Source organism: Anabrus simplex, chromosome 1 (assembly GCF_040414725.1).
Source record: "Anabrus simplex isolate iqAnaSimp1 chromosome 1, ASM4041472v1, whole genome shotgun sequence".
NCBI classification, from domain to species: Eukaryota; Metazoa; Arthropoda; class Insecta; order Orthoptera; family Tettigoniidae; genus Anabrus; species Anabrus simplex.
The window spans coordinates 1,195,725,292-1,195,752,675 of record NC_090265.1 but is presented as its reverse complement, the minus strand read 5'-3'; the positions used below and the strand labels follow the sequence as shown (position 1 = coordinate 1,195,752,675).

The 27,384-nt window shown below is 38.3% G+C and overlaps 1 protein-coding gene across 1 annotated transcript in view; it reads right to left on the bottom strand.

The window, feature by feature from the left end:
• The window catches only part of nonC (serine/threonine-protein kinase Smg1), a 794,437-nt gene that overhangs the window by 728,529 nt on the left and 38,524 nt on the right, over nucleotides 1–27,384 (bottom strand). Inside the window, 1 exon segment of the mRNA XM_068225601.1 lies at nucleotides 20,055–20,184. Within this exon segment, the coding sequence (XP_068081702.1) occupies nucleotides 20,055–20,184 (130 nt within the window).

Sequence of the window (27,384 nt, the reverse complement as noted above, 5' to 3'; positions counted from 1 at the left end):
TTTGGTACGCAAGAGGTATTTTATTTCCCTCAAGTCCGCCGGCAAGCCGGTTAGAAACACCCCTTTCCGCTACCTGGGACGCGCCACGTGAGAGTATCACCTCTCCCCCTGCTACGCCAGCGTAGTAGGTTCGTGGAATAGAAGGGTTTCAACGAGACAGATCTTTGTATTATTAGTTTATTTTTTATTTTTATAATCTGTTTTACGTCGCACCAACACAGATAGGTCTTATGGTGATGATGGGATAGGAAAGGGCTAGAAGTGGAAAGGAAGCGGCCGTGGCTTTAATTAATGCACAGTCCCAGCTTTTGCCTAGTGTGAAAATGGAAAACCACAGAAAACCATCCTCCAGGCTGCCGACAGAGGGGTTCGAACCTACTATCTCCCGAATGCAGGCTTCACGGCTATGCACCCTTAAACACACGGTCAAATCGCTCAGTGTGTATTATTGGTAATTCCCCTTTTCTTCCAGATCTTAATTCATTTCACTGTAACAACTTGTCCTAGCAAAATCCTTCAACTTATTTCCTTCTCGGAACTTAACATATAACTGATGGTTGACCCAAAATATACGAAGTCGTGCACTACATCCAACTTTTTCAAACTACCTGTGCTGCTCTATCAATCATAAGTCTGGACTTACTGAGGTTAAACTCCAGTCTGTACTCAAGGATCACGTTCTTCACACTTAACATATCTGAAGACTCTTCCCCATTGCTGGCAAGCAAGGTAGTGTCATCAGCAAACTGCAAGTAGTTAATTTTTCTCCCACTAACTGAAATGCCTCCAATCCAATCATCAAATGCTTTCCTTATGATATACTAGCCGTACACGCTGTTTAATTCTGGGGACTAGATGATATCTTGTCTGACGCAATGGGACACAATGAAGTATTCCGAGATCTCACCATGTACCTTCATAGCTGCATTGTCGCAGTCATACAGACCATTCATCCGTGATATGAGGTGGGATACCAAATTAATCTAGCACGTGGCACAACCTTTCCCAAACAACACAGTCGATGGCCTTTTTGCAGCAAGGAAGCAGATGAAGACAGGGACACAAAACTCTAGAGCATTTTCTATAATTTGTCCCACGCTGAGAATCTGCTCACGTAATCCTTGACCAGAGACAAAGCCAGCTTTTTCCATGGATATCTGAGGTTGTATGTAAGGTTTTAGGCACCGATATAAGATGTATAATAGAATGGGTAAAAACAAGAAGAAAAACCTAGGTGAAGGTGCTAACTTCATTAAAAATTAACAGGAGGAAGTGATGACACAGAAGCAGGATATATTGCAGAGGTGGGGAAAATACTTTGTACAGCTTTACAACGTGCAAAATATCTTGGTACAAGGAGAAATCGAAGAACCAGATTTAATGCAGATGGAAGATAAGGAAAATGAGGTGTCCATGGCAGAGATTGAGTGAGACACTAAAAGAATGAAACGAGGCAAGGCAGCTGGAACTGACGAGGTCACCATAGAAATGATAATAGTAGCAGGAGCAGTTGGTCTACAGTGATTGTTTAGAACTCTTCAGAGTGATATGGAGAGAAGAGAATATTCCAAAAGAGTGGACAAAAGGGGTCACTATACCAATTTTCAAAAAAGGAGACAGGAAGCAATGTGAGAATTACAGAGGAATGACACTGATACCTCATACAGCTAAGATCCTTGAAAGAATCTTGGATAAATGAATAAGAGAGAGAGTAGAGGGAAAATTGGCTGAATGCCAGTATGGATTCAAAAGATGCAGGTTCACATTTGACCCTATATTTAAATTATGTCAAATGATGGAAAGGTATTGGGAATATGGAAAGGACATGGTAGCAACGTTTCTAGATACTGAAAAGGCATATGACAGTGTCCCAAGGAATTTGGTATCGAAAACATTGACAGAGGCACAGATTGGGAATGAAACAATGCAGACGATAATAACGATGTATCAAAATTGCAAAAGCTGTGTAGTGATTCGTGATCGTGAGGGGAGAGCGAGGTTAATGAAACACACCTTTATGTAGCAATATCTCTCTTTACTAACGGAGACAATATATAAACAAATGCACACAAACAATAAAGGTGCTTCGTTCATGGAGTAAAAGAAGAGATGTTAGGCAAGACCCCCAACATCCTCCCCGCCCTGGTCAATCTCCAGAGGGATGACCAGTTGAATCGGTCGGCTAATTCCGGATCCACCTGCCTGACGTAGGATGACTGTTCTTACTCGTCCATCTCTTCCTTGGAGAAGTTCCTTGATGCGAGCTCTTTTCCACATCAACCTGGGCAGCACATCGTCTTGTAACAAAACAATATCTCCTACTCATAGTTTCGAATGTCCACTGTGAGTATACTTAACCTCGTGGTAGTTTCGCAGTTGGAGGAGGTACTCCTTCCACCGCCGCCAGAGATCATCCGTAAATTTCATCATCATACGGAACCGCTTGTATAGATCTTTCCTTGTTTCTGGCTGCGGACCTGTTGGAAGAGTGGTAGTCTTTTCTCCATTGAGGAAATGGGATGGTGTTAAGGCTTCGCAGTCGTCTCCGTCACGTACGATGGGGTGCGAGTTTAGGGCGGATTCGATTTTCACTACGACTGTATTTAAACCCTCTTCGTCTACTCGTGCGCGGCCTAGCACATTTCTGAGGCAACGTTTGGTGGAACCTATCATCCGTTCCCACCATCCTCCCCACCAAGCTGGCCGTTGTGGTTATTTATTTCCAGGTGACAGCGTGATGGGCAAAGTAATGATGTATCTTGGGATCTTCAATTGTAGTGAGGAGCTCCATCAGTTCTCTGTTAGCCGCGTGGAAAGTTTGTGCTTTATCTGAGTACATGGTGTGTGGCAACACACGGCGACCCACAAACCATTGAAGAGCCATCATAAATCTATCAGTCGACTTACAGAAATAGTTCAAAAGATGTTAACCAATTAATGCGGCGAGTAGTTCCAATCTAGGAAGTATGATTTTCTTCACAGGAGCAACCCTAGTCTTGCTGCAGGCTAATCGTATCAGGCATGATTTCTCAGTCGTGGTTTGCACATATAGTATAGCTCCGTACGCCCTTTCGGACACGTCGCAAAACACGTGCATTTCGGAGTGTTTTTGTCTTTTGGATATGCCAGTCCATCTCGGTACATGCAACGCTGATAAAACTGGCAGTTTTGCCGTCCAGGACTGCTATTGTTGCGTGAGATCTGATGGTAATATTTCTTCCCAGTCGATTCCTCTGAGCCAAATGTCTTGAAAGAGAATTTTAGCGATGATGGAGACTGGAGTGAACAAACCAAGAGGATCGTAAAATTTGAATGTCGCACAGAGAACGTTTCGTTTAGTTCCAGGTTTTTCTAATAGGATCTCATTGATATCAGACTGATCAGTAAAGATATAGTCGTCCATGGAATTCCAGGCCACTCCTAAAACACTTGTCTCTAACTTATAATCGTGGCCTTCACCTTTCCATATATCTCGAAGAGATATAGAACTTGTAGCCCATTTTGAGAGAGGAAGCTTGATGTGGTTTAGTAAAGCAGTGAGTTCGTAGTAAAGCGTAATGACCTCGTCTTCTTCACTAGCTGTAAAGTCATCCACAAAAGTAGACTTCTCTATTACGGCAGATGCCTTCGGATATCTGTCCGATTTCAGTGCTGCTACCTCTCGTAGAGTGGCTGATAAGAACGGGCTACTAGTTAGTCCAAAGGGAAGGCGTGCAAACCGGTATGTAACGATGTCGTCCTTCGTGACATAGTCCCCTTCGTTATTCAGCTCCACCCGGTACCAAAGAAATCTAGTAAAATTTCTGTCATCGTCGTGAAGATTCAATTGTAGGAATGCCTGACATCCATCGCAAATGACTGCTTTAGCATGCGACCGAAAACACAGCAAAGTGGCAAGTATCTCAGGTTGCAGGTTTGGTCCCATTTCTAAGGCATCATTGAGGGATGGATAACCCTTTTCATGTGAGGAAGAGTCAAAAATGATTCTGAATTTAGTGCTACCTTTCTTATCTTTCTTAACCGTGTGACGGGGTAAATTAAATATCTCTTTGCTTGTGTCGTCGGCAGGAACAATTTCTACTTGTGCTTTCGAAATGTAATTAAGCATCAATTGGTGATAAATAATCTTAAATTCTTCATTTGTCTGCATCTTCTTCTCCAGGCTATAGAAGCGTCTCTCTGCGATGGATAGATTGTTAGAGAGTAGAACGTCTTTCCTTCTGGGAAGTTTTACAACTCTTCTGCCATCTTCAATCCTATAAGATTCATGAAATTCTTGAAGAATGGTATTGTCTTTAGTTGTCAATACACGTTCTTGATTTTCTGTGATACCAATGGCTTCCAGTTCCCAGAATGTTCGTAGAGTATCATCTGGTACATGAGAAATCTTATTGGTTGTTATTTCATTGGAGAGGGAGATGTGCTGGACTGTAATTTGATTGACTGTAGTCTCTCATCTATTCCCACTGAGGACCCATCCAAATATCGTTGGGAGGAGGACTAAAGATGACGTTACTCAAATTGGTTGGTCTGACTGTAATTTGATTGACTGTAGTGTCTGATCTATTCCCACTGAGGACCCATCCAAATATCGTTGGGAGGAGGACTAAAGATGACGTTATTCAAATTGGTTGGTCTATCTTCACGACCTTCCAATAATGGTCTGCGCCGATGAGAATTTCGATGGGAAGCTCACAGGAATCATCCTTCAGGTTGGCTAGTCTCAATTTACCTACTGATGCCAGTCCATTCATGTTGTGTGGTACTGTTGGGTGACGTGAATACGTATTATTGCTTTCAAAGGCCGAGAGTTTGAGGTTGGCGTTAGTAGAAAATCCTGTAATATCAAATTTGATCTGTCGTCTGGAACTTGTGATGCAAGAAGATGTCTCGATGAAGTCACTACAAGATTTCTTTCGTCAGTAACCTCAAGCTGGAGTAAATCAACCAAGGATGTGTCGATGAAACTCGACTGGCTTCCGGCGCCTAGAATGCATCGAGTAAGTTTACTTTTCCCAGTTGGTCCCGTTATCCATACTCGTGCAGTCTGAAGAAATGTGAAGTTTGGAGTGTAGACGTTAATTTTACCCACGGAAGTAGGCAGAGTTTCTCCGACGTCACAGATGGAAACATGGTGTTGTTTCTTACATTTGGTGCACTTTGCCTTGTCTCGTTTAACGCACTGTCATGCATTATGTCCTCGATTTAGGCATAGAAAACATCTGTTCGTAGCCTTCAGTTTCTTAATTCTCTCCAAGTTTGTCATTCTCTTACAGTCTTGTCCCCAGTGGCCACTATTCTCACATAACACGCAGTATGAATGTGGTGGTCGTTTGTTGTTAGATTTGGACTTACTTGCTCTGGCGTTTATATTGAAATTGGCTGCTGTCGGTACGCAAACAGTAGTTACAGAAACATCCCCTCGTATCTTTTGAGTGGTCAAGGAACTCTGAACCTCGTCATTAAGAAATTCCATTAGTCGTGAAATATTGCTCTCTTCGAATTCTGATCTTTTGGCGTGAAGAAGCCAACATCGACAAAGATCGTTGGGGAAGGCACGGAGGATTTTCGGAGCTAACATTCTTCCATATGTGTACACGTTTTCTCCTAGCGAGGCGAGGGCTTGAACTCTTCGGTGACATTCCATAAATGTGGAATTGAGAACATCAGGGTTGTCTGAAATTGCTGCAAGCTGGAAGTGTTCGAGATAACCTAAGTGAGACTGAATTATTCAGTTTTTGTCTCCGTAACGTGACTGAAGAATTCCTTTAGTTTGTTCATATGTTTCCACTGTGACGGATATTCCATCAATTAAACATTTCGGTTTGCCATCCATGTATCCCCGTAGAAAGACGTGTTTGTTGATAGCAGTTACTGCCTGGTTTTTGTCCAAGGAAGAGTGGAATTGTTCCCAGAAACGTGGCCATGCTTCGATGTCGCCAGTAAACGGTTCTAATCGGATAGTCGGCAATTTAACTTCAGGCGTGGCTCTGAATGAAGCTGACTGTGGACCTAAAGTCCGTGTATCAGTGGAGTTATTTGCTGCTAAGAGTTTATTAACTTTGCGGATTGCACGCTTGGCACTTTCTATATACTCTTCGCATATCTGAACGTCTATTAATAATCTTGACCATAGTGGCCGGTATTTGATCTGTATTGACTTGATCACAACAAATATGTAGGTGGATGGTCTGCCTAGTCAATACTAAATATTAATTATTTATATTTATTTACATAAGTCTAGTACATGTTTTGGGAATCTACATACATTCCCTTCATCAGCTAGTCAAATTAAAATTAAAATTCCTGTACACAAAAAAGACCTAATAAAAAGGGGGGGGGGGGGGGGCATTAAGAAATCCAAAACTATTGCCTATACAATTTAACATTTTCAAAATCAAAGTGTGGATGCATGGAAATTAAATTCCATCCAGTCAAAAAAACACAATAGAATAAAGTCTGTATGCATTAAAATATTGAGAACTATGTTCTTGTTGTGGCGTTAGATCACTATGTACTTGAAGATCCGATAACTTCTTCTAAAATTCAATTGCAGTTGAGAATAAAAGAATAGTGCAAAAACTTATTATCATGTCGAAACCATCCGATAATGGGCTTCTTATGCAGCCAGGTGATGTGAGCTTAAAATGATCTGTAAGAGGGAGAAGTAAAACAGAAACTGTAATCGGAAGACTATAACAAACAAAATGAGAGTAAACGCGTAAAATTATTAAAACTTACCAATATAATGATACAAGAAGTACGTGAGGCTGTCACAACTATTAAGGATATATAAAAGCGGCTGAGGTTGTTCGGCGACAGATTGCGGAGTTGCAGTGGGAGGCGCAGTGAATGGACGGAGGAGGGGAGAGTACTGCCCCTGTGTGCTAATGTCATACTTCCCTTCTTACTCGCTTTTCTTCCTTCTCTTTTGCTCTCCCGTATTGCGCCACCAATTTGAACAACTGGTTATCATCTGCCATGTGCTCGTTAAGGCTATTTTCATTATCAAATTTTTTTGTAACGTAAATTTCTAACTTTTCAATGGTATTCATTCTTTTACCTTTGTTTAGCGGGTGTAATAGAACCATGTCCCATTCAATATTAGTGAAGTGATGATTATTTTCGTGCATGTGTTCGCACATAGCAGAGTAGTATCTAGAATGTCTTCGTGCATTCACATGCTCTTTATACCGTACCGACACACTCCTCCCCGACTGTCCTATATACTTTTTTCGCAGTCTTCGCAAGACAATTTATATACTCCTGACGTACTGAAAATGCTACTGGTGTTTACGCTATTCGAATTGAACAAAAAAATATTATTATTATTATTATTATTATTATTATTATTATCAGTCCTAAAGGATACGTGGATGTTGTGTTTCCTAAAGAGTTTAACCAAGCCATATGATTGTTTGTTAATATAAGTGAATGTTGCAAATTTCTTCTTTTCTTTCCTATTAACAAGTAGAGTGTTAGGTCTATTCATGACCTTACTCTTTATCCTGTTGACATAGCTCGTAGGGTAACCGTTTCTTCTGGCAATATCTTGGATAATGTTTATCTCTTTATTAAATTCACTTCTATCTAGTGGTGTTCTTAATGCTCTATTAATCAGGCTATAAAATGCCGCTTTCTTGTGTTCTCCCGGGTGGTTTGAGTCTTTCCTGATAACAATATCTGTATGTGTAGGCTTTCTGAATACATGACAAACAAGGTTTATATTTTCTCTGGATACTGTTACGTCTAGGTAGTTTAAACTTTTATTATCTTCCGATTCAATTGTAAACGTTATGTGTTTATCTAAGTTGTTTAACTGGTCTAACAACTCGTTTGGTTTGAGGTCTGTTCGTTAATGATAACAAATGTCATCGACAAACCTCAACCATAAATCTAATCCTCTTATTTTACCGACTATTTTATTAGATTCCGCGTGGTCCATATATATATCCGCAAGGATGCCAGATGCTGGTGATCCCATGGCCAACCCATTAACTAGTTTATACACGTTGTTATTAAAAGTAAAAACGTTGTTTTCTAGTGTGAACGTTAATAAGTTGATGAATTCGTCTATCTCTATTTTACTCAAAGGGCTGTGTGTATTCAAGTTATCTTTAATAATGTTAATAGTCTCCATAATCAGGATGTTCAAGTACATATCTTTAACATCAAAGCTGTGGATGGTATTATGTTGCGATAAAATGACAGTTTTTGTCCCATCACAAAAATCTGTGGTATTGTGAAAGCTGCTGTCTACATTAAATCTACAATATTTCTTTAAAAACGTGTGTATAAATTTGGCCGTTTTATATGTGGGACTGTTTCTGAAGTTTACGACCGGTCTAATAGGCATGCCTTCTTTGTGCACCTAAGGCATTGCCCTCAATTTAGGTAATCCAGGGTTCATATTTACCAAGCGTTTTGCTTCTTTTGAATCCATCAGGAAGTTAGTTAAAATTTGCTTAAATGTCTTTTGCATATTGTTAGTGGGGGCCTTCTTTATCTGACGAAACTCATCTCCCTTCAAAAAATCATTCGTTTTACTAACGTAATCTTCTTTATTCAACAAAACTATAGTATTACCCTTATCAGCCTTCGTAACGATTATGTTCTTATCTTTGATCTTCTTGTTGATCATTCAGAGATTATTATTTATTTTGACATCTGCGTTAGTCTTGTGTTTTATTATTTTACAAATTTTCTTTTTGGTTTCGAACCTCATATTCTCTTGTTCGTCTATAAGGACCTCTGCAATTGCTACTTCAGATTCCGCTGTTAGTTTCACTAATTCCCTGTTTTGAATGGTCTTACTCGTGTGTGGCCAGTTATGGTAAGGACCTTTACTTAAGATCTCAACCTCATCTTCGTTGAAATCAACATTGGTTAGGTTTTTAAGTGGCGGATAAAATGTATGTGTGTGTGTGTGATATTGTTTCGCATTTTCTCTCTTGTGATGCGCTTGTCATCAATGAGCTTTTGGTATTTTCTGACCAAAACTTCTTGTTTTTTCTTTAGTATTGAAAATAATGAGATGTTAATATTAAATTGCACCTCTTCCCACTCCAAAACCGAAATCTGACTAGTGATGAGTAAGTGTAATTCATAAAGTGTGTTGTTCATCTTCGTTTTTTAAGATGTAAAAACCTAATTTCATCTTTAATCCACAATTGATTAACTTTCCGCTGTGTTCTCATTTCGTGATGCTGCAATCTACACTTCTTTTGTACTGAATTCAAATGTTTAGGTGTGACATTACTTTTAATACATTTCTTGAGAAAGTTCAGGTCTTTTGAAATGCTAAGAATTTTAACTTTGGTATTCTTGAATTTATTTATCATTTTTCTAGCCTGGCTAGCATAATCACTATTAATAATCTTGACCATAGTGACCGGTATTTGAGCCGTATTGACTTGATCACTACAAAATTTCGTAAATAACGAGATTAATGGATTAATGGATCCAACTTTATCATCTATATAGCGCCATACTACAGTTTAATATCACAAGTTTTCAACAAGAAAGTTTCAGTGTCATCTTAATTGGCTACTAAGGTCCATTAACCTCCTCTTCAACATGTAAATCAAGTTGCTTTCAGCCGAATTTCACTTGAACTTTGATACGGCGACTTTAGCCATAGACCTTCTTGTTATTATGTGGATAAGGCCTAGTTCGTCTATTTTTTATAAAATATTTTAAAATTACTAGTGTAATGTCACACCAACTTCAACCTTTTCTTCACAAACATTTTAAATGTTCAATTGTAAATTATTATTTAAGAACTCATAACAATTTCTCACATTGTATAATACTCATTTCCAATCTTATATTCTCATTTTTATACTTTGTACTATGACAATCAGGATCCTGAATCTTTGAAGTATGAGTGTAAAAAGGCTGATGATGCCCTTATAAAGGGCGAAACATCTCCCTTCAAATTTTAGTGTAATAGGATTTCCCAAGATGGAAATTTGGTTGGAGAAATTGATTTAAGAATACAGCAGTCTGCAAGTTTCTACCCGTGTGTGAGAGACGTATGGATCAAAGATGTGCCAATTCAGGTGTATTGAATAGGTTGATTTTAATAAATATTGGTAATATTTTAAACTGATGTACATTTCAATACAGACCAAACATCAAATTTTAACTTGTAAACTTAAGTGTTTCGTGGCGTGAATATCCTGACTTCCTGCGTTTTCGGCACCAAAAAATGTCGTGATTCGTGATCGTGATGGGAGAGCGAGGTTAATGGAACACACCTTTATGTAGCAATACCTTACTAACGGGAGACAATATATAAACAAATGAACACAAACAATAAAGATGCTTCGTTCACGGAGTAAAAGAAGAGATGTTAGGCAAGACCCCCAACAAGCTGTGTTAGGACCAAAGTGGGTCAAACGGAATGCTTCAGAGTCGAGACAGGCTTAAGACAGGGAAGTGTATTGCCTCCCTTACTCTTTATTATCATCATGGATAGAATTCTACATAATATCAAGGAGAGGATGATGGGCGAGCAAGTAAAGTCTATGCTCTTTGCTGATGACATTGTAGTTTGGGGAGATAATGAAGAGGAAGTACAGACCCAAGTTGATTTATGGAACGAGGAGATAAGAAATTTTAGAATGAAGATTAGTACTACGAAAAGGAAGAATTTGATCATGACGAGAGGTAACGGAAAATCTATGGGAGTGATAACAATGGGAAATGAACCTCTTAAAGTACTGAAAAATTTTAAATATTTGGGCAGCATGATGTCCCAAGATGGAAATTTGGTTGGAGAAATTGATTTAAGAATACAGCAGTCTGCAAGTTTCTACCCGTGTGTGAGAGACGTATGGATCAAAGATGTGCCAATGAAGTGCAGGAAGGTTTTATACTCGTCCTATTATAAACCTATACTGACCTATGCTTCAGCACCCTGGACGTTGACTGAGCAGAACCAAAGTAAGATACAAGCAGCTGAAATGAGGTTCTTGAGGAGCATACAGGGAAGGACAAGAGGGGATAGAATACAAAATGAGAAAATAAGAAGCGTGGGAGTGTGTAAACTTCGAGAAGAGATATGGCAAAGCTAAAATGGTTTGGAGACACAATGAGAATGCCAGGAGAGAGAGAGAACATTCATAGATACAGAGACTGCAAAGAGGCCTAGGGGACAGCCTAGAATGAGATGGAAGAGCTCTGTTATGGACTGTATTGCAAATAGAGTTGATAGTAATAAAGTACTAGAAAAGGAATGGTGGAAAGATCGAGTAAGGTGGAGGGCTTTGGTACACTACCCTACCCAGAGAGAATCTGGAAAAGGGAAAGGATGAAGGAGGAGAAGAAAAAGAATAGGATTTTCCAGGCATGTGGTATCAGGGACATAGTGTGATATGATAGTTACAGTAGTTTATGACTGAGATTTTTCTTGTGTAACCAAATAAAAACAGTTGTTGTCCCATCTTTTGGACATTCTCCATTACTCCATATTCCATTACACTATTTAATCACATCTTCTGTGATATTATAAATACCCAGGGCTTTGCTGTTCTTTAAATAACAGGTTCCATTTCAAGGTACTCTACTGGTCTTCCACCTGAGATATTGTTATAATCTTCTCTATATAACTATTCACAATATTGTTTCCAGTGAATGGCTGCTTTCGTCTCCAATGACGATGCCATTTTCATCATCTACCATGCAAGTGCGGGGTTTAAACTTCCGACCGATGCTGGAGACTTTCTTGAATAGTTCTCTTGTTTGGTTCGAGTTTTGATGTTGCTCTATATCATCACACACACATACAGTTTAGGAACTGTGACAAACGTGTCCTGCAATTTTGCTGTATCTCCCGACACAGGACCTTGTACTTTTGTTCTTATAGAGCAGTTTGGATGACATTTTTCTTTTGAGTTCTCCTCCCTTCAATGAGCAGCAGTATGGTGTGCAATAACCAAGATTGTTTTGCAGTTGGCAACAACTTTGCAGACTCTACGGCAGATGAGTAAACCATTTCTTCCATTCTATCCCAAGTATGGGATACCGATTCAATCTCATCTGAATGAAATCCTCAATTTTGGTCTTATTCTCCAAACTCTTGGAGGGACTGGCAAGATCTGTAAGTCCTACATGCTTCTCACTCCTTCTTTTAATGGTTTGGAGTTTAAATTATGAATTATGCTTATTAGTATTTCTCAAAAAAGTTGCTTCTGAAATGTCTTAAGCTATATGAATACCTTGTGATATAAAAATACAATCTGGTTGTAAGCTCAACTTACTGACAGCAGAAACATAGGGCAATTTAGTAGCAGAGTATGAGTTTTACATAAAAACAGACTATAACATGGGAAATTGAAAAAACCAGGAACTTTCTCCTATAAACACAGGTAAGATGAGACAAGGAATCCAAGAACCCGAAAGAGGATGGTTGGAGGATGAACTGTTAGAATATGAGTGAAGTTTTTGTGCAAATGTTTAGAGCATTTCTTGAATGTTACATTTTCAAACTGCTTTAGGACATGAAGACCATTCCTTCCAGTTAAAAATCAACATCATAAAAGAGAATGTAGTAAACATCAGTGAATGGTCTTCAGTCAAAAGACATCATACAAATGAATGGCATAGAACAAGGCGACCCCCTGAGCCCCATGATGTTTAACCACTTGACGTACTTTGACAGATCTCTCCGTCCTGGTTCTTGACTGCACTCCAGTACAAAGATGGATCTCTCCGTCCGCGCGTAGTGTTTATTTTCGGACCCGCTCCAAGCCGGTTTCCTTTATGAAAGGATTTGCTATTAGTAAGATAACCTCTTGACAGATGGAAGCACCGTTTTATTTCATTGATGTATTTGATAAACACTTCTGTGCAGTTATTCTGTGGAAAAAATTATCTGTATCTTAGCAACCTCACTGTAAGCAAAATCATGGCTGCCTCCAAGTTGAGTGACGAAGCGATTATACCGGAATTTTTAGAAGAGAGCGACATTGATATAGAAATAAGTGATGAAGAATTCAGTGGAAGTGAAAGTAGTGAATGTAGTGTGTGTGACATTGACGTGAGCACTGGTAGGGGTGAACGAAATGCTGTTTTGCCGTCAAATGTGTAAATGAATTTTAGGCCTACATCTGATGCCACACCAACAGCTTCTAATCATATTTTACACGATAGGGATTGGAACTAGGAGTACGTAAGTAATACTCCGGAGTATCATTCATGCATCAAAACTGGTGAAATAAATAAGTGTTGTTCAAAGGCACCTAGGACAATGCCCGAACGAACTGCAAGTTGTGAACAAATTTCTAACAGCAGACGTTTGGGAACATCTAACCAAAGAAACAAATGCTTGCGAGGATATAAATAGGGTAATGTCATATGAAAAGGATCACTGGTTTCCTGTATCTGTGGATGAAATGAAGGCCAGATTACTTTGAAGTGGTAAAGTATGATGGCAAGAAGAAGTTCAGACCCAATCTCATTGTTGACTACAACTATGGAATGGGTGATGTTGATTCCCATGACCAGAGACTCGCATCACTCCCCTTGATGAGAAAGTATGTAAAAGGATACAAAATGATATACTTCTACATGCTAGACATGGCCCCTCTGAATTCCTGCAGGCTTCACCAGCTTCCGGATCAACTTGGCCGAACAGCTGTTGGCAAGTGTGACCTTGCGTGACTATCCAAAACGAGGATGTCCAAGCCCTGGAGATACACCACTGAGACTTCAGGGGAGGCACTGGGGACACTTTCCAACCAAAATACCCCCAACAACAAAGAAGGGTATCCCATCAACGGAGATGCAAAATCTGTGTGACACGGGATCTGAGGAAGGAATCTTCATTTGAATGCCACCGGTGCAAGGTGGCGCTGCACGCAGATGACTGTTTTATGATCTACCATCTACTTCACAAAGTACATCTGACAGTAGTTTGGATATTTGCTCTCAAAGCATGCTTTTTCAGTGTCGGTGATAATATCATGTAAAGTAATGAAAATAAATGGAACACCAAGGCATAAATAAGTTCAGTTAAATGATATGCCTTGTATTTACGCAGAAATTACCCGATGCCCTTAACATCGAACTTTCGTATGACTTTATCCTTGTACGATTTCCTGCCATGGTACTTCTCTCGTACTTCAGAAATGTAAACACTTGCCGCATCACAAAGTATTCTAAGACCCATTAATACATGCAGTCACCTCAATTCACAGTTTAAATCTTTCAGATGCCAGGGAAAAAACTATTTCAGAAATGTATCCAACATGGTGCATTTACTATGTTCAAATAATCACTGAAAAGCATAACCTCACGCAACGAAAGAAAAAAAAATCACACAATTCAAAGACGAGGATGAATTATGCTGGTTCCCCTGTGCAAATGCATTATTTTTTGGATTTCTGTACCGTTTGCATTTTTAGATGCTTTGTACTGGCATGGAAATTGCCCGACGCCCTTAAAACACTGCGGCTTATCGAACCTTCCTATGACGAGGGGATAAAGTTTCTCGCTTCCGTGTGCATTTTGTCTTGATTAATTAATTTCATTATGTTCCGTATTGATTATTACCATATATCATAGAAAAGAAAAGATCCACCTAATCAATACTAATTTATTATATATAATTATATATTATATATTATATATAATTATAATATATATATATATGTATTATATATATTATATATTATTATAATAAATTAGTATAGATCAGGTGGATCTTTTCTATGATATATCCATGTGCATTGTAACGCACTATACAATGACTCCCATCCCCCACCTGTGAACGATTCCCCGGCTGGCATTTTCTCCTTTAAAACCATAAGACCATTTGGGCTCGCGTTAAAATAAAGAAATGCAGTTTAATCGGCAATGACAAAATTGTTCGGCGCCTACGAATTTATCACATGAGCCGCGTTTTTTCATCAACTGTCGGCATCGCCAGTGTTCGTGGATTCTGTTTTTCCGCACACTGCCTGTTACGTGATATTACGGCGTTCCTTAAAAAGTTGAACACAAAAGAATTCCGATTTAATTCAGCTTAGCAATCATGAAGCGCACTGTAGACCCACCGAAATGAGTGTAAGTGCGGAAAGCTACACCTCCACGTTCCGGAACACGCATTCTATTATCACGCGGATAAATTTTGAGTTGAAATTACTCTGTAACATACTATTGTTTTAAAATGTAAAGGCAGTTTCGAATTAAAAGTCTAAATTTCGGTAATGGGGACGACATTGTACTTCGAATTACGAATTATCTGTATTTCGAATTAAACAATCGAAATAACATGCAAAACTGTATTTCATGTTTCCGGGAACAAGAGCTTCTTCGAATTAGGCGGGATTTTGAATTAACCGATTTCGAATTATCGAGGTTCTACTGTATGTATTTTGGACAGAACTACAGCCAGATACATAAAAAGAGCACTCCGCATCTCAAAGTTTCCACCAAACCAACTTGTATACCACTAAGTAGGAACATCTCCCTTCATACAAGACTCGATGACAACTTATAATCCGACACCAACCCCAGCTACCGAAAGGTTCCTAGACGAACGACTCCTGAAAACTGCCAAAACAGACCCAGAATTCTTTAATACTTCTGCCATGAACAACGATGAACGGAAATCAGCCAATTTTGAGCTATATCACCTCTATACGAGAGGAGCAATTCACAGCTTTCATCACCATATTTGTAATAAGAAAGGTTTTCATCAGGTATCCAGCGACTGTGTTTGTGAAGTCTGTGGCTCACAATGATCACTATACCACCTGTTTGACTGCACACAAAGAACACTTCCCCTTTCTCATTATGCAAAAGATGAAACCTTGTATTGACGGTGAATTTCTCTATTTTGTAGAAAGGATAATCAACAAACACAAACATCGCCCAAAAACTACCCTCAAAAAAGAAATAACCAAACCTCTAACATTTTCCACCTTCACGTTCAACAATGATATCTACAAGTTAACCAACATCTTTAAGAAACAAGGCGTTAAAATAGCCTTCAAAACCAACAATAAGAACATGAACGTTTTATACAATACTTCACACATCAACAAGACCAGCAGTTTTTTAAAATCAGGAGTTTATAGGATCAAATGTACCACCTGTAAAAAAACCTACATCGGGCAAACCGGGAGAAACTTCATTATCAGATACCACGAGCACACTAACGCAATAAAATACAACAGGTTTTCAGCCATCGGCCAACACATGCAAGATTATAACCATAATTTCACCAATATTGAACAAGACATGGACATCCTCGTATTAGCAAACAAGGGCCCTTTACTCAACATAATGGAAAATTACTACATACACCTAGACCAATACTTTAATGCCAATCACAATCTCAATGAAATCTCAGAGAAACCCAACATACTCTTCGATCTATTTATCACTTTCCTCAGAAACAATAATGCAGCCAACCTAAACTCAATCCTAAATTTAATCAAAGGTACTTTTCCAAGACAATTACACTTTCTCCCGCACCCTTCAGCCCCACCTTAAGCCCTCTTCCTAAGCCATATATAATTTTATATATGTCATTTCAATACAAGAACTTACCGATTTCCATGATTATAATTTTTACAACACCCCATTTATACTTTATTCTTTGTTAAAAACCTCTTAGTATGTATATTCCTTGTAATATTAACTATTACCATAATAACATCTCATTTCACTTGTTATTCTTTAAAAATAACATTTTCTTAGGATTTCGCCAAAAGTGATCTTTGCTCCAATACGGCTGATGATGACCCCTAGATGGGTCGAAACTAGTACCGTGTAATTTATAATTTTGTGAATATATTTTAGTATTGAAAAGGTGGAAACGTTTACGTTGTTATTATTATTACTTATATATTATTCTCAGTTCAATACGGACCAAAAACATGAAATTCATAACCATTAATAAAAACTATCGAACTTTTCTAGTGAAATAGAAATTCAAGTGCGTGAACAAGGATATCAGAATGGACTAATATTGCAGCCTAAGTTTCTTTCCAATGCTGAAGGTAAGTATTTTTTATTTGATTTCATGGGATAGCCCACTCGTACAATACGTATATAAATTTGTTAATTTATAATGCGAAAAATGACAAATGTGATTTTTTTTCTGAGAGTCTAAATTACGCCGGCATAGGGTAGGGACGCCATCTTGAAACGTCCGGGCTCATAATGTTATGGGTTTATGTAGGTAGTTCGCCTTCCCTGTCCCTTCACTAGTGTTATTTCGTTTAGGTGTTTTCCAAATTTGTACGCACCTCATCGCCAGATGTTTTATTGCAAGCTTGTGTCAATGTCATACTTTCCTATGCCTACACCTGTTATATTATGTGACTCCCTCTCAGATCGATTCTGATGGTTCCGTCAGCTTCCGCTTCAAACACTAGCACTGTACTGCGTCTGATGAGCCATCTGGTGGCGAATGAACGTACCACTTCAACTTCTATTATAATGTCTAAATTCAAACCTCATTCTTTGAGAAGCCTTTCTCGTGAACAGTCAAGATTTTCTTCTGAAGGCGCAAAGCAAAGTTCTCCGCGAAATATAAAGAATTTCACCTTATTTTCTTGACAAGGCATAAGCCCACAAGCCTATATCATGTCAATATAAAGTATGTTATAATATTCCACAAACACAAGATATTATGGGTGTCTGAGAAAGGAGGGGGTTGTCTCCTTGTGGTCCATAAGAGTATTACCGTTTTCTTAACATGGAATGATCTATAGGAAAGAAGTTAGAGAGTAATCTGTTACAAATAAATGGAAGCAATATCAAGATAAGCTCACAAGTTCTATCTACCGTAATGAATGCACAGCAATGAACTGTGTATGCAAGCACATTTTAAACACGTTTTTCCCCCGAAACAATAAATTACAACTGTCATATTGCTTAGCAGTAAAAGGATGATGACTGAATATATTTTCATGCGGAATTTACGAAAAGAACAGTGACTCCTGTTTCGTTAATCTTTTGATAAATTAAGATTAATGTCTAGTGCGGTTACTACTGTAAACAATAGCCATATGAACTATTAACCCATTCCCGTACAAAGACGGATTTCTCCGTCCCGGCTCTCGACCGCACTCCGGTACAAAGACGGATCTCTCTGTCCGCGCATAGTGTTTATTTCCAGACCCGCTCCTAGCCTATTTCCTTTGTGAAAGGATTTGATATTAGTAAGGTAACCTTTTGACAGATTGAAACACTGTTTTATTTCATTGATGTATTCGATAAGCACTCCTGTGCAGTTATTCTGTGGAATGAATGACCTGTATCTTAGCAACCTCATCGTAAGCGAAACCATGCCTGCCTCCAAGTTGAGTGACAAAGCGATTATAAGGGAATTTTTAGAAGAGAGTGACATTGATATAGAAATAAGCAACGAAGAATTTAGTGGCAATGAAGATAGTGAAAATAGTTCGTGTGACAGTGACGTGAGTGCTGATAGGGGTGAACAAAGTGCTGTTTTGCCGTCGAGTAAGTCACTGAATTTTAGCCCTACAACTGATGCCACACCAACGGCTTCTAATCATATTTTACACAATAGGGAATGGAACTGGAAGCACGTAACTGATACTCCAGAGTATCATTCATACATCGCAACTGGTGAAATAAATAGTGTTGCTGTAAAGCATGTTTTTTCAGTGTCGGTGATAACATGTAAAGTCATGAAAATAAATGGTACACCAAGGCACAAATAAGTTCAGTTAAATGGTACGTGAATGGGTTAAAACCTCCATTTTTCATAAGGCATCACATCACAAATCTCTGGGAAGAGTGTAAAGTGATGTAAACTACACCTGGTCCATTTCTATACCTGTTACTTTTATGAAAACAGGCTCTTTCATTATTATTGATCATAACGATTATTTACTAGCCATAACATGCATTAACAATTGTATACCTAAACAAGTACAGTGGAACCTTGGATTGCGAGCATAATTCGTTCCAGCAACATGCTCATAATCCAAATCGCTCGTATATCAAAGCAAATTTTCCCATAAGAAACTATTGAAACTCGGATGATTCGTCCACAATACAAAAACATTTATTCGTATAACATTTCTAAAACAAAATATAACGTAAAACAATTAAACTGCACTTTACCTTACAATAGAATCGTTGTTGGTGTGAGGGAAACAAGAGATGACATGAGAAGAGTTATTGTGTAGCATGAATCACGACTATCGGTTGGCTCATTGGAAGTGTTTTCTTTCTGTGCAACTTTAACGAGGAACCTGTCCAATGACTGTTGCTTTTGCCTCTTTTTGAGGATTTCACGACAATGTGACATTGCATTGTCATTGAACAGATTCATCCACTGTAATCATCTCCTCCTTCTGACCGAATTCCTCTTAAGCCTTCTTTTCGTCCACAGGGCCCATCATTGCAGAACAGTTATATCACAGATGACAGAAACAAAACATGTACACTCGTACATGCGAATGGAATTAATGCTGGTTAATAGAGCAAACGCCTGAAAAGCCTTACATCTGATATGTTGTTGACTATGCAAGCGAGGCACGCCAACTGAAGTCCAGCGCGGGAAATGATTACACACACTTTCCCAGGAAAGGGATTGGCAGGGGGAGGGGAAAACAAAGGCACAGGGGAGGTGGAAACTTACGTAATCGTGACGCTCGTATTGCGAAACCTCACTCGCTTATCAAGTCACAATTTAAAATATTTGCTTGTCTTGCAAAACACTCGTAGACCAAGTTATTCGCAATCCGAGGTTCCACTGTATTTGAAAAAGAAATTTTTTCTCCAAGGAAAAATGTAATATAAAAATAAATTACTTAATTATGAATAAGTATAAAATTTTTTTGGAAAGAGGTTTGGTATTGCTGAATTCAAGGAGTTTTGTGCATCTCCTTTTCTCTTTCAAAAAGGAGAAAAATGTTTTCCTGTTCATTTAATTCACATTATAGATTAAGATATTAACTAAAATCACACTGTATAAAATATAAGAAAAAATAGTCCTTATAACAAGCTGTAAGTATAGCATTTTAAATGATAAAATATTTAAAATATGTATTCAATTCACTTACAGATGAAAATTCTTTCAATTTCAGTGTTTCTTCATCCAGTTTCAATGTCTCTAATACAGCTTTCATAAGAAGCAATCTCACATCTTCATTTCTTTCTACAGCATATGTTGAAAAAACCCAATCCACATACCTAGAAAAATTATTAAAATGCTATGAGATCAATTCCCTTCAAAACACAGTATCAGAAGAATGGTTCTTTACATTGTATTTACCCAACCATGAATTACTAATGATTACTTTAAATTCTCTGTCATAGTCTTCTGAGTTCCTTTGAACCAAATAAACAATAAGACTATTCCATAAACACAAAAATCTTAAGACCCGAAAATCATATATAAAAACATATGTAATTATTAGTTATGCCTTAGAACAGTTTGTCTACAGCCCTGATTACAAATGGTTTTCTCAAAATAAGCTCATGATCATTTAAAACAACTTCCAACCACTGATCCACAATTTCACCCTTGAAACTGTTATCTCTACTCACCTACGTAATTCCGTCATTAATAGCATTTTGTTACATTTGAACCAATAGAGTGGCTTTTTTCATGTCCTGTGTATGTGTACTGGATTTGCATTGTTTGCGATCAGCTGTTATTGTAACATCAAGGCTGCTTTTGATTCAAGAAGGGGCATGCTACTCTGACTTGACCCAATACATCAGGTTGTTCCAAATCCATGAGTTTGAGTATGCACACATGCAAATACGCAGCAGTATTGCTCGGAGCACAATTGGAGAGGGATTGGGGGCGGAGGGTGATAGCCAACACATCACTGGGAGAAAGTCACACAAGTCCATGCACTTCCTGCCAGTCTTGATGTTGTGTTGTTTCCCATCACTACATAACATAATATTCTGTCAGTATGTCAAGCCGGCGAGGTCCGTTGCCTAGTTCATGGAAAGAACAGTTCCTCTTTACCGAAAAGGATGGACTCTCACAGTGTTTGGTATGTCAAAAAGTGCTACAGTCAATGAGAAAATGGAACGTACAGCGTCATTACACAACAGTTCATTCAGCTCTGTATGAACAGATGGAAGGCGAAGCACGGCAGGAGCTCATAGCTAGACTGAAAGCCGACATACAGAATGATGTACGTTTTTAAGAAGAAATATCATTGTAGATTCGACATAAAACATTACAGATTAAAGGAAAACTTATACAGTATGTTCTTTCCCTGGTGAATCATATTGAAGAAGCTACCAATGAGGCAATTCGAGCAAGTTACAAAAGTCGCTCACATCACTGCGATGAATGGGAAACCGTTCTCGGTGGAGCCTATCGTTAAATCGTGTTTGCTCGTTATTGCAGAATGTTGAACTCCAGGGGAGAGGCAAAAATTTAAATATGTCTCTCAAAACAGACAGTGTCTCGCTGCGTTCGTGCCATGGGAGGGGATTTGGAGAGACAGCTCAAGTGTAGAATTCAAAACACGGTGGCCTTTTCGCTCACACTTAATGAAAGTAGGGATGTAGCTGATTACGGTCAGCTAACTATATTTGTGCGCCGTATGGACAAGGGACTGAAAGTTATGGAGGAACTCTTAGATGTGGTACCACTGGATTACAGTGCCAATGTTCAAGATATATTTGAGGCAGGTTGTGAATCTGTGGACATGAACTTACCATGGGAAAAGCTTTATTCATTGGCTTCAGACGGCGCGCCGTAAATGGTTGGGCGAGAGTACGGTTTCCTCTCTCGGTTAAAAAATAAAGTTAAATGTGAATTCCGGAGGGATGTGGTGACTTCATTGTTTTATTCATCAAGAGGCACTTTATGCCGCAACAGTGGAATTAGAATGTCTTATGGAAGTTAAAGTGGCGTGTGTAAATTCTGTACAGCAACGCGGTGTTAATCGTCAGTTCAAAGTGTTTTCAAAAGATCTCAAAGCAGCTTACGGTGACATACCCCTACCACAGCACTGTTCGCTAGCTAAGTCGGGGAAAAGTTCTTGACATGCTTTTTGCCATTTGCGAAGAAATCGCTCTTTTCCTGGAAATGAAAGGACAGGCAGAGCAATGTTTGATCCAACATGGGTAAGGACTTTGCGTTTCTTGCAGATTCAATGCAGCTCAACCACCTGAATACGCCATTGCAAGGAAAATATCTATTAATCTTCAATATGTATGATAAACTCAGAGCGTTCACAGAAAAGCTCCGTTTTTTTGAGAGGCAGATTCGAAATAGAGATTCAACGTTTTTCACCCGTCCTGCCTCTTTAAACATGCCTCCTAAGACCTCTTTTGACAAGTATCTAAAGAAGATCATGAGGCTTCTCCAGTTGTTTGAAATGAGGTTCCAAGAGCTCGATGTTTCTGAAAAAGAAATACGATTATTCAGCACTCTTTCCTCAGTTACCTCTGATGACCACCCACAGTCAATGCAGTTGGAAATAATAGACATACGAAATTCTACACTACTAAAAGACAGATATTACAACACTCTGGATCTATCATGGTGGTATCGTTCATTGCATCAAGAAACCTTTCCCAGGCTGCACAAAAACGCAGCACAGCTCTTGAGTATGTTTGGGTCCACATAATGTTGCGAGTAACTTCTCTTGGCCATGCACGGAATAAAATGTAAAGACAGATCAATGCTCGGAGATCCAACATTGAAGAATGCTCTGCGTATCCTGTCAGCAAATGCACTGACTCCCGATATATCGGCACTTGTGTCTGCCGTGAACTGTGTACCCTCTGATACCCAATAAACAAACTGTATTCTGTACCTTGAATTTGTCTTTTGAATAGCTCCTACATTTCTACCTCCATAGTCATGCAAAACCATTCAACAGTACTCTCCCGTCACAGCTCTCCGCCAGTATCCACCTCACTGTGACGACAGCTTATCGCAGAGCAGAACTGATACTTGGAGCTCCTGGTACAGCTTTCCCTCGAATAAACAATATAAGTTTTTGATTACTACCCACCTCTTTAACTTTATTACTTAGGAGAAGTTTAGTGGAAAGCGGTGCAGGTACTGGTTGAACCATATATCCCCCCTCTCTTCAGGTATTGCTCACGCCGGTGCCTTGCATGTTGCAGACTTAATCGCGCGAGGCGGCGGGTTTTCCGCTGCTCACCGTTAACCAGCCCACGTCACGTCTTGTCACGAAAATTTTTTTTCTGCCTTGCGTTGACATTCCTGATTCTCCTTGTTTTGACTCAGCATTTTGTTTATGATTGAAATTGGAGGCGAATACTATAAATATGGCCTTTCTTACTTATAAATGATATTTCAATCGTTTTAAAGGTTATTTTCTTACCTCTCGGAGATTCCTTTGGAATATATTTTTTGTGTTAACTTGGTGACAAGATGCTTTGCCGTACACATTTATTGGAGTTTTATGATTTTCTCTGTTGTTCATCATCTTATGGCTCAAGCCTGATATCTTTTCATTTTGTTTTCACTAGTTTTTAATTTTCTTTGCATAATTGTGAGAATTATTGCTGGTACACGTCCTGTTGTACTGTATGTGTGGTGGAGTAAATGCTGTGTGTGGTTCGAAGTTGTCATTTAATTTATGCTGTGTGAAGACTGTTCACAGCTTATGCCTTAAGGTCTTGTTTCAATGCTTCGTGTCTGTTGCATGCACCTAGTGTCCGTATGTGGATCAATTGTACAGCGTGGGAATGTGTTTAGCACAGCGAGTTATTGGTTGTGAGGTGAGATGTGTACATAATAAGGCCTCTTACAAGTTGTGATCTGTATCACTGTTTTGAGTAGCCAATACGAGCATATACCTAACCTGTATTATAACTGGTGATCGATGGGCTGTGGTGTGTCACCAAGTTACTATTCCTAGTATGATTTTAGGTGTCTGCACGTGTGGACGCGTAAATGGTAGTCTAACGGGACATATATCCTTTGATTTGATTTCAATTAACTCTAATCTTGGCAATTTTTTATGTTTGTATGCTCTGCTCCGTAAGAATATTCCTCTTTTAAATGTATTTTATTTTGTATCCAAGGTAACTATGGCATTAATTCATGTGTCACCTTTCATGTTTTGTCCCTTCAGTGCATGTCTCATCTTATCTCGACCTTTATGCCCTTACTCTTACGTCACGTGCGTTTTCCATTATCTAGCCCTTGAGGCTTCCTTGGGGATTGTCACGGGTGTGAATTATTATTAATAATGGAGGTAAAAAAATGTTTTGGTTTTGCTTAGTGCGAAGCCAATGAGAATATGAAAGAAATACTTTACGAGATTGGGTCAAGGCCAGTGGACTGACTGGGAGTAAAATAAATGAAGGTAAAGTAATTGTCTGGAATACTGAATTGATTAATTTGAACCTAAATATTTCTTTTGGCTCTATGATTGCGGATGTTTTTGGAGATACTTGATACAAAAAGGGCCTGTTTGCTTTCCTTGCTGTTGTGTTGTTAATTCTCTTACGCCAGCCCACAAAGTTGTTTGATTTTCCCCTGATATTTATTTGAATAAATCTGCCCTTATTTTAAGACACTGTGCATGATATTAGTAGAATAACCTCTTAATGCTTGTTCTTTTCCCTTATGAGGCTCAAATCCAGCTCCAGACAGTTTTACATGCCTGTTTCAACTGGTTTCACATAGAAGAGAGAACAAATATCATAAAATTGTTCAGTCTCTGCAGTGGACTAATCTTCTGCTTGATAAAACGTGTGTTGTTAGTGATAGTACTAGTTTCCGTGTTGATTTAGTTTCTCCTACTTTCCATTAGGGTGGGAGACACTGTACATATATTCTACCGAAGACGTGAATGAAATATCCAAAGGTAATTTGAATTTCAAATTTCTTTCCAAGAATAGAAAATCATAAACATATTGGTTCTACTGAAATTTAATTTATTTTCCCCAAAAATTCTAAGGCAAATAAGAATTCATTGTACACAGAAGGGTCCTATTTGGTGGTCAAGCATCAATTGCTACCTAAAATAGTTTTCGATACAATACTCTTTTATAAAAGGACTAATATTAACAATAAAGAAGGAAGTGATCACCCAACAGTATCCATGTGCAAACGTCTCCAAAACAGAAGAAGTGAATCGATCTGTAACAGTGTCCAAGTCAGTTAATCCGTCTTCCAGTTAAGTAAAAAGTAAAAGTTACGTCAAAACCTCTTTTCTTCTTAAAACGAAATTCAAGAAAGATTTGTCAGGCCATTTTGAGTGGCTGTAACATACAAGTCTAGCAGCATACATATTACATTAAACATTAATGTGGTTAGTATGCCACTTATGTTTTGTACAGAATTTGTTTTAAAATTGTTCCAGTAGAAGAGGGAGGAATATTATTTTATAACTCCGATTATTTTGTGAGGAATTAATTAAGTGGCAACCAAAGTAAAGCAGGTGGCTACCAGAGTATCAACAAAGTAGGCTAAGTAGAATTACTCTTAAGATTATTTCTCAATTATGACAATTTATGTTTCAGTAAATAATTCATGTGTGAATTGAACAAAAGATGTGAAAACTTCAAATTAATCAAAGCATTATCATACACCAACACACTGAGCCCGTATCGGTTATAGCTACATGCTCAATAAATGGAATTCAGTGTAATTGAAAGCAAATAAAATGACAGGTGGAAATAATAACTTCTAATGAAAGAACATATGTCCGGCACAAGTTAAACAATACACGGGACAGCAGGGACTTTCCCACCCAGGGTCGAAGGACATGATAAAAGCGAAGATAGAAAGCGAATAGACAATGCAGCCATAAACAAACCAGCTGGTGACAAAGAAGTAATAAGAAAAGAATCAAATATACAGGGTGTCAACAGAAAACAAAACAGATCCAAGGAACCCTTTAGTATGCATCATAAAATCAGCAGATGTGAGCAGTGATAGTGTCACTCAAAACACTTGGCACATCTTGTATAAAAAATGTAAAAAAAACACTATAAAACTAACACCGTAGATAAGTTATAGCAATCCCAAAATGAAGTTTGAAACAGATGACAAAGAAGGTAATACACAATACATTTATGGATTGCTTGAAGAATTTTGTTTTACAACTTAGTTCATGTCACACCGACACAGATAGGTCATGCAAGAGACTATCCTCATTTCTCTGAATTGAAAGTCTATTAAAGAAGAAACAATAAAACTTTTGTATCCACCTGATGTATTGATTAGGTGGATACAAAAGTTTTATTGTTTCTTCTATAACAGATAGGTCTTACAGTGATGATGGGAGAGGAAAGGGCCAGGAGTGGGAAGAAGCTAGCCGTGGCAAACCATCTTCAGGGCTGCCGACAGTGAGAATCAAACCCATTATCTCCTGAATGCAAGCTCACAGCTGTGCAACCCTAACAACACACTACATTTTATATTTATTTGTACTGAATAGGTTGAACTACCTTATTTATTATTTCAATTTAATTGTAAGTAGCTGGTAATACGAGATGCAATGTTTGAAATTCGACGGGTAAATTTATTGATAATCACATTATGATTATCAACGTGCTTTTGTCACCTCTTCAACCTCAACTGCTACTTCATTCACTGAAATGTTTCCAAACAAGTAGCAGGTTGTGATTTTGAAGAAAAGAAATCTGTGAAAAGTAGCAGGCTGAGAATTTATATTTAACAAATTTAGTTACTGCGTCGTGCTTCGTAGCTGCTGTGAAAGGTTTTGTTTGTGTGTGGATGTGAGTAACATTGGCAGTAGTTCTGAAACTTGTGGGATTGTGTGACGAATTTATTGGCGACTTAGTATTTTTAGTGGTGTTCGTAACGATTTCAACTAAGAAACGATATTATCAGTCTTTTAGGAGGCAAATTCTACTTAATTTCATTGTTTTATACGATCACGGAAAGTGTTCCCAGTGTTAAGTGGAAACAGATGAGCACTCATCAACATGCATCTTTGTTTAAGTATTTAATTTCAGGGGTGAACATAACATATATTTGACTTGTATTAGTATTGTTTATAATCTTCCCCCTTGCCGTCCTTTTTCATTATGTCTCAAGACTTTGTGACGCGTGTTGTTAAAAGTTTTCAGCTTTAGGATCTTCTGGATTTTTATTTTTGAAAGTTGGCAGGTATGCATGTGGGTTTAGATTTTTAACTGTTCAGAAGGTTGAAGATGTGCTTGGTTAGTCTGTTGTCATCCATTCTGTAAACTTGTGCAAAAAATTTGTAGTCTTCTTTTCCTCATTACGTCAGTTCAATTTTCAAATATAGCTCTCTGTTTGGTCTTAACCTGTATTCTGCATTATTATTTAGTTTAGCTCCCAGTATTTTCTCAAAATTTTTTTTGCAACCTTTTCTAGTTTTTAGAGATCTCCAGTTCTTGTTAGTTTAAGTGTTTCTGCTGCATATAAATTTTCAGGTCTGA